The sequence below is a fragment of the Gracilinanus agilis genome, unplaced genomic scaffold (genome assembly GCF_016433145.1).
Source record: "Gracilinanus agilis isolate LMUSP501 unplaced genomic scaffold, AgileGrace unplaced_scaffold81, whole genome shotgun sequence".
Taxonomy (NCBI): Eukaryota; Metazoa; Chordata; class Mammalia; order Didelphimorphia; family Didelphidae; genus Gracilinanus; species Gracilinanus agilis.
This window is the reverse complement of record NW_025398852.1, coordinates 498-9606: the sequence shown is the minus strand read 5'-3', so window position 1 is coordinate 9606 and position 9109 is coordinate 498. Positions and strand designations below refer to the sequence as shown.

At 34.0% G+C, this 9109-nt stretch overlaps 1 protein-coding gene across 1 annotated transcript; it reads right to left on the bottom strand.

Moving 5' to 3' along the window:
* Nucleotides 1-4033: 4033 nt before the first annotated feature.
* On the bottom strand, nucleotides 4034-4981 carry LOC123256675 (gastrula zinc finger protein XlCGF8.2DB-like). The gene has a single exon (XM_044685257.1). The coding sequence runs from the start codon at nucleotides 4979-4981 to the stop codon at nucleotides 4034-4036; it is 948 nt and encodes a 315-aa protein (XP_044541192.1).
* Nucleotides 4982-9109: the final 4128 nt, after the last annotated feature.

Here is a 9109-nt window from a genome sequence, read left to right as displayed (position 1 = left end):
TAGAAGCAGTCTGAGGTCTCAGCCAAGGACCTTTAGCACTAAGTTAAAAGTGGGAACTGCCTCAACAGGAAGTAACCAACATACTTGAAGAGATAGTGTATCTCGTCATTTTCTGTGGGTCCACCTCTAATTCAAGTAGACAAATGGCAGCCTTTTTTTTGTTGTCGTTCAAAATGCCATCTTTGGCATGTGTGCCATAGATTCACCATCATTGTATCCATACCAAGATACGATAACAATGGATAAATTATCTAAACCTAAAGAGTGATATATGTAAACATAAAATAGGTTACCTATCAGATCTATGGAGAAGGGAAGAAATTTTAATTGAACAAAATATAGAGGATATTATAAGATACTAAATGAATAATTTTGATGATATTAAATTATATAGAAACACAACCAATAAAACCGAAATTATAAGGGAAGCAACAAATTGGAAAAAATTTAGAACAAATTTCTCTGATAAATACTCATTTCTTAAATATAAAAAAACTAAGTTAAATTTATAAGAATCTAAGTCACTCCCCAACTGATAAATGGTCAAAGAATATGAATAAGCAGTTTCCTGATGAAATCAAAGTTATTAATAATCATATGAAATAATGTTCTAAATACTTCTTGATTAGAAAAATGCAAATTAATACAATTCTCAAGTACCACCTGTCAGATTGTCCAATATGAGAGTAAAAGAAAATAATAAATGTTGGAGGGAATGGGTAAAAATTGGGACACTTATATACTGCTGGTGGAGTTAAGAGTTCATTTATCCATTCTGGAGGGCATTTTTGGAACTATGCCCAAAGTTCTATGAAAGAATGCATAGCTTGTAATCCAGAAGTACCACTACTAGGTCTGTATCCCAAAGAGATTTAAAAATTGGTAAGGGTCTGTTTGTTCAAAAATGCTTATAGCTCCTCTTTTGTTGAGGGCAAAGAATTCTAAACTAAAAGGATTGAGTGGAATAGTGTGTTTTTCTCAGTAAGGTATTAGTCTCCTGAATTTAACCCCAATATTTTCAGGGGGTAAGGAACCACAGTTTAAAGTCCAGTTTAAAGCAATTTTCAAACAGTTTTTAACCTGACTAGGGAGGACCTTGAGAAAAGCTTATCTTCTCCAGAGGCAGGCTTCAAACCAGGAACTCGTCCAGAAAGAGTGATAACAGGGAACAGGGAGAAGCTCTGGAAAGGAATGAAAGAAATAACCAGAACATGGAAGCCCCTGATTATGGAGAAAGGATATTCCCCTGAAAATGTATCTGTACTATCACAAACTGAAAATTCCTTGGTCATCAAGCATAGGTAATATTGAAAATTACAAGCTGGAGAGTAGAACTATCACAGCCCCTTCATAGGCAATTGGGGGAGAAAGAGAAGATTCAATCATGTACTTAGTGCCTGAAACATTGGGAGAGTTTTGTATCAGGATTACTATAAAAATTATTTTTTCCCACATAGGCATTAAGTACTTCCCCTAGGCATCCTGGTGGGGATGGGGGGTGGTGTATGGAATTCCCTTTAGATCTAGAGAAACTAGTACTAGAGGGTGGGATGGAGGGGGGTGGAAATTTCATTCTGAATCTGTACTGTATTTGAGCATTCACTGTGGGCCAGGAATGCAAATTTTTCCTCCTTGCTCCTGGTGTGGCCACAGAAGTGGAGAGTTTCAATAAAATCTTTCCATATATTTGACTCCATTCTGGCAAGAGTTTGTATTTTCAGTGGCAGGGGTCTCTCCCGTTTCACTCAGGGTGTCTCTCAATTGAGGAATGACTGAACAAAATGTGGTATATGATAGTGATACTATTGTGCTATAAGGAATTTCAGAAAGAACTTTTCAGACCTCCATGAACTGATACAGAGTACAATAAGCAGAATCAGGAGAACATTATACACAGTAATTAAAATATTTTGGAGCAATCAAATGTGATAGACTTTGCTTCTAACAGCTATACAGTGATACAGAATAGTTCTGAGGGATTTGTGAAAAACAATTCTATTCCCCTTAGGAGAAAGAACTGTTGGGGTAGAAATGCAGATGAAAACATGATTTATCTCTGGTTTATTTGGGTATATGACTTGAGGTTTTGGATTTATAAGATTATTCGCTTACAATAATGAATAATATGGAAATATGTTTTGAATGAATAACCCAGTTTGGATTGTTTGCCAGCTCTGGAAGGGAGGGGAGGAAAGAAGTGAGAGAGACAATATGAATCATATAACCTTGGAAAACTGAAGTGGAAATTTGTTAAGATAAAATTAAGACATTTAAAAAAGGGGGTTGAGAGAAATCTCTTCCCTGAGCACCAGTTATGTTGGTAGAAGGCTGAGGTTCTTTAGCTAAAAAGACTGAGCGGTAGTTAAATGGATATACTGGAGAAAACTATCAAGTTTTTCTTAATAATTAATACTTAACACTACCCAATTTTTTGTAAAAATTGAAAATTATAGAAAAATATGAATGAATTCTAATGAATAACCTTATATTTATTCTTCACAGGAATATTCAAGCACTTTATCCAAAAATAATTCATTATGATCAAGTTGAATTTATACCAGGGAACCAAAGATGATTCCAATTTAGGAAAATAATTAAAATAATTATATTAAGAAAAACATCAAAATTCATATGCTTATATCGAAGGATGCAGACACAATCTTTGATTGTATATGATTTATTTATTTTAGAAACTCCACAAAATGTAGGCAGAGTAGTAAAATTTTAAAAAGCTAAAATTGTATGAAAGGCAGAATTTCCTAGGTTTCTGAATAATTTAAAGAGCAAACCAAAGGTTATACCAATCCTAAAATATTATTTGACACACTTCCAGAAATGCTAGTGACAACAAAAAGAAAACGGTAGGAATTGGGAAACAGGGAATGGGTAGGGGGAGAGAGGTAATGGCAGAGATGATTAGCAAGGAAAGCAAATGTCTAAAAAGGAATGATAGTCATGCAATTCCATTCACTCTCAAGATGGTAAAATGAACTTCATTGCAGCTATGTGAATTTATCCATTTGTTTTAAAGAAACTATGTACATTAGAGGATAGAGTGTCTTCTCAGGGCATCTGATTTCAGTTTAATATAAAATTCATGTCCTTAACATTTTTAAGAGCAACTAGGATTATTTGAAACATGGATTTATTGTCTAAACTATTAGCATGCAAGATATGATAAAGGATTTCCTGATTAATAATTTGGAAACATTAGTTTTTTAGGTTTCTGTTTCATTTTGAATACATCTACCCATAAGTGCTACATTTGAAGACTTTGTCATTTTAAGGTAACTCTTATGTAAAGAGAAAATAATTGAGGTATTTATCCTTTCCCCAAATCATCACAGATAAAAATCTTCCCAAACTTGTGACCTGTGGTGAACATAAAGATTTGATTTAATATTTTATCACATTCATTACATATATAGAGCTTATCAACTGTGGACATTTTTGAATACAAGGAATTAAATTCAGCTGAATTATTGAATTGACCTCATACCAGAAATAGTAGTTTGCTTATGATGCAAATTCTCTGATTTCAATGAAGTATTGAATTTTCTCTGATTACTTTAACAAAAGCATTAAGTAACTGTTCCATTAAGTAATTGTTCAAAGGCAGAGTAAATCTCCATTATAGACTCTCTGATGGTCATGGAGCTTTGACCCTCATATAAATTCTTTCTTACACTTTTCACATGTAGAGGAATTATCTGAAGAGTAGACTGTCTTGAAGATTGTGAATTACTGAATTTCAGCTAAATAAATTACCACTCATAAAAACAGGGCTTAATCTCAGTATGGACTCTCTGATGGCATTTAAGTTTTGACTTTTCTCTAAATCTTTTTCCACACATATCACAAATATATAGTTTCTCTCCATAATGGATATTCTTATCTTTCTGAAAACTTGAATTACAAATGAATCTTTTCCCACACACACCCCACATACTTTGGATTTCTCTCCAGTGTGCACTCTCTGATGTTCATGAAGATATTTCTTCTAAATATGTGTAGATTGTGGGAACAAATTCATTCAGGACTTCCCTCTAGTGTGAATTTTTTGATGATTATTAAGGTTTGACTTCCATTTGAATCCTTTCCCACACTCATCACATATAAAGAGCGTTCCTGCAGAGTGGCCTCTCTGATGTACATGAAGATATTTCTCCTGAGTGAATGTGTTCCCACTATCTACACATACATAGAGCTTCTCTCTACTGTGAATTTTATGATGTTGATAAAGGCTTGACTTCCATCTGAATCCTTTCCCACATTCATCACATATGAAGAGCTTTTCTCCAGTGTGGACTCTCTGATGTTCATGAAGGTTTGACTTATGTTTGAATCCTTTCCCACATTCATCACATGTATAGGGCTTTTCTCCAGAGTGGACTTTCAGATGTTGATGTAGGTTTGACTTACGTCTGAATCCTTTCCCACACTCATCACATATAAAGGGTTTTTCTCCAGAGTGGATATTCAGATGTTCATTAAGGTTTAACTTATATCTGAATCTTTTCCCACACTCATCACATTTATAGGGCTTTTCTCCAGAGTGGACATTTAAATGTTGATGAAGGTTTGACTTCTGTCTGAATTCATTCCCACACTCATCACAAATATAGGGCTTTTCTTCAGAGTGGATATTCAGATGTTTATAAAGGCTTGACTTCTGTCTGAATCCTTTCCCACATTCATCACATGTATAGGACTTTTCAGCAGAGTGGATATTCAGATGATCATAAAGGTTTGACTTCTGTCTGAATCCTTTCCCACATTCATCACATGTATAGGGCTTTTCTCCAGAGTGGAAATTCAGATGTTCATGAAGCTTTAACTTATATCTGAATCCTTTACCACACTTATCACATTTATAGGGTTTTTCTCCAGAGTGGACATTTAGATGTTGATGAAGTTTTGACTTCTGTCTGAATTCTTTCCCACACTCATTACATTTACAGGATGTTTCTTTTATATGCATTGTCTTATGAGCATGAAAGAAAGACTTTTGGCTGAAACTCATTCCACAATCATTACCTTCAAAGGGTTTTTCTGCAGTGTGGACTTTCTGATAATCATGAAGCTTTGATTTATGGATCAATTCTTTTTCACACATTTCATATATATAAGGCTCATCTCCAGTGTGAACTCTTTTATAATTATGAGATATTAACTTCCAATTGAATCCTTTCTCATACTTACCACATATATTGGCCCTCTCTCCTCTGTGGATTCTCTGATGGATATTCAACTGAGACTTATTACTAATTATATTTCCACAGTTATGTGACATACATTTTCTCTTTCCTCTGTGGTATTTGATATTCATAGAGTTGCAATTTCAGAGAATCATGTTTCCTGTGTGTGGATCATTTATGCAATTTTGAAGATGTAAATTTTGACTGGTACACATATCCATGCAAAGTCCAAGGGAAGAATTGCTTATCTCGATTTCCATAGCTTTCTGATTCATAGGAGTAGTTTTTGGGCAAAATAAGACCATGTTGACAAAATCACTCTTCTGTTGCTTTAAAAGCTTTTCTGTATATTTATCTTTATACCAGTGAATTATAGACTAGGTCTTTATTTTCTGTGATTATTGATCATTACGCTTTTTCTAAAGGCTACAAAATGAGCGGCAAACTTTAAATTCTTTTTTGTTCTTCTATGTACTTTGAATTGTTCTTTGAAAAATTAAAACATTCAGATTTTCACATTTCTGAATGTACTTTCTTTGTCAGCTTTATAATATACTCTATCTTGATTTTTGTGGTATACTCTATCTTCATTTTTGTGGCCTTATTAAATCTTTGTTGACAGTTTGGTCTATTTCCTGAAATTAAAAGGCAAAAAAGTATTTATTTCAGAACTTTTCAAGAAACTTTTTCTTTCATCAGTGACATAGATATTGGTATAACAAAATAGCAAGCACTTACTGAACCAATTGCATTCACTAAACAGTCATGAATCTGTGGTATGGAGAGTACTGTTCCCTCTATTCCAGGGGAGATCTAAAGACACATAAGGAACATTTTCTGTACCCATAAATCTCATAGAGATAGAGGCAAAAGCATAAATATTAGATTATGGATAGATAAGCAATCAAAAGTTTATAAGAAAATAAAAGCAATTGAACAAGCCATTAATGAACTTCCCAAGAAAAACTCTCCTGTGCCAGATGGATTAACAAATGAATTCTTGTGTGTGAGGAAAAAATGGCTCCATCCCCACCACCAACAGCACCCACATTGGCCTGGCATTCTCTGATTTCAAGTGGAGGATCAGTGTATAAAGCTGGTACAGAGGGAGAAGCTGAGGGGGTATATAAGTCCAGAGGAAAAAAATAGGGCTCTCCCTCTACTTCTGATTGAACTGACTGAGGGCCCAAACTGTTGAAAAGGGATTAAGGCCAGCTAAATGGAGATGCCATACTTAGGGGAATCCTTCTTTAAGAGAAATCTACCTCCATTGCCTCTTTCTCATCTTTCGCCTTCTCCCTTTTATTAATAAGCTATTAAATTTCTGATCCTGTTTCCATGTATTTATATTAAAACTACCAAACTTTTAAAAAAAACATTTCATCCCAATGCTATACAAACTACATGGAAAAATAGGCTGAGAAGGAATCATGCAAAATTCCTTTTATGGCAAAAATATGGAGCTAATAACTAACTAGGAATAGCAAAAAAATCAATTTCCCTAATGAATTATTGTTGCAAAAATTTTAAATTAAAAAGTAGCATGAAGGTTACATCAATATATCACAAAAATTATTCAATAAGACCAAATGGGGGGGTGAGTCAGGGGATGGGGAGGGTAAAGGGGGTGAAGGGTAAAGTAAAAACATGACATGTAACCAGGGAAATTTTTTCTAAAAATAAAAAAATTATTTTAAAAAAGACTAAATGGGATTCATACCAGAAAAATAAGGTTGGTTCAATATTGGGAAGCTATCTATATAATTGACCATGTCAATAACAAAGCCATCAGAAAACATTTGATTATCTCAATAGATGAAGAAAAAGCTTTTGAGAAAACACAATACCAATCCCTATTGAAAACACTGGAAAGCACAGGAATTAATCAAACTTTCTTTAAAATGATAAATATTATCTACCAAAAACTATCAATAAACATCATCTGTAATTGGGTACAAATGAAGGAATGGAATCCACATGAGAGAAAACATGCAAGTAAGAAAGATGTGGAAAAGGTCACTCATATTCTGAGGAAAGTGCATTGGGTAAAGCTCCAATGGAAAATCAGGAGTTTCTTCTAAGGGGTTTCTGAGAAAGCAGGAGGGAAGGAGCTTTTCTTGAGTGAGCTGAGACTTCTCTAGCTGTGCTTCCCAATACCTCATTGATCCCCTAGCCAGACCATCTTGCTTTAAACTGAAGGGGAATTTTGTATAGCATGATCATTTAACCAGCTTCTGGAGGGGATTTTCCCAGAGAGGAGGAGAGACAACCAAGATTAGTCCTTTTCTTTGTGCCTGACTATCTAAAAACTGTCATTGGTCCAACTGGAAACCCATATTTAATTAGTGAGAAGTAAGAAACCTTAGGTTGGCTGAACCCTGAAAGGGTTGAACTGAGTGATTACCATTTATTTAGGGATCCCTTTGATACTCTCTCCCAGTGCAATATATCCTTGTTAATTATCATTAAACCATTTTCCATCTTTGATTGAAATGCAGTCAAATAGCATTTAAGACAGTGAAAGAAGCCTGAAGGGCGAAGGGTTATATGGGAGTGAAATCTTTATTTAGGTCCAAGTTAAGCTAAACCTTGGAATGACTGTCACTGGTTTCCTTTCAGCAGGGGTTTGATCAGAAGGAAATTTCAGAGGAAGAATTAGTCAAAGCCCAGCCCTAATTCAAATGATATTTCTATTCTGACAGAAACCTTTGCACTTCCCTGCTCATACACTCTAACCAAGAGAGAGGCAGAGGGCTGCTTCCAGCTCTCTGCCAGGTGGAAAGGGTTTTCCTCTTATGGCCAGTTTATCTAACCTTCCTGACCATAAGCTAAAGGGGAGCTCTTTCTATCCTTATTAAACTAACAAAAATCTTCCAATGAGATGAGGTGAAATAGGGATTCCCATTATCACCACTGTTACTAAATATTTTACTAGAAAAACTAGCTATAGCAAAAAGAAAAGAATAAAATTAAATGACTTATAATAGGCAATGAAGAAAAAAGTATCACTCTTCAAAGATGATGAGATGGTATACATAGAGATTCAACTAAAATATTAATTGAAATGATAAGTAACTTTATCAAAGCTACAGGATATAAAATATATCCACATAAGTCATCAGCATTTCTACATATTACCAACTTAAGCCCAACAATAAAGGATTGAAAAAGAAATTCCATTTGAATTAATAGTAGATCATATGAAACAATTGGGAGTCTATCTATAAAGAGAGGAACTATATGAACCCAATTACAAAATAATTTTCACAAAAACTTTAATCTAAACAATTGGAAAAAATATTAATTACTCATGAGTAGGGCAAGTCAATATGATAAAAATGACACATACCTAAATTAATCTACATAGTTAGTGCCATATAAATCAAAGTATACAAAAGTCATTTTATAAACCTACAAAAATAATAACAAAATTCATTTGGAAGAAGAAGTAAAGACTATCAAGGGAATCAATGAAAAATAAATGATGAAGGAATGTGAACTAGCAGAACTCAATCTCAAACTATACTATAAAACAATAATCACCAAGACAATATGATACTGGCTAAGAAAGAGTCATGATTCAGTGGACTAGAATAGATACACAATATGTAATAATAAATGATGATAACAATTTAGCAGTTGATAAATCAAAACATCCAAATTTCTGGATCAAGAACTCACTGTTTGACAAAAACTGTTCGGAATACTGGGAAATAGTACAGCAGAGACTCAGGATAGACCAACATCTTCCATCACAAATATTTCTTTTACAAGTGAAGCAATTGAGAAGTAATTGCTAAGAGATACTGTCAAGGCTATCAGCTTTTATTTTTCCCTTGCATTGTCTTTTCAGTTTTTATGTCTTGATTTCAAGTTTAAATTTTTAAAAATAATGTATGAAGGGGTTTAGA

Excerpts from the sequence above, each read along its gene's own strand:
- LOC123256675 (XM_044685257.1), bottom strand. The coding sequence starts at position 4,981 with ATGCATATAAAAGAAACATCCTGTAAATGTAATGAGTGTGGGAAAGAA.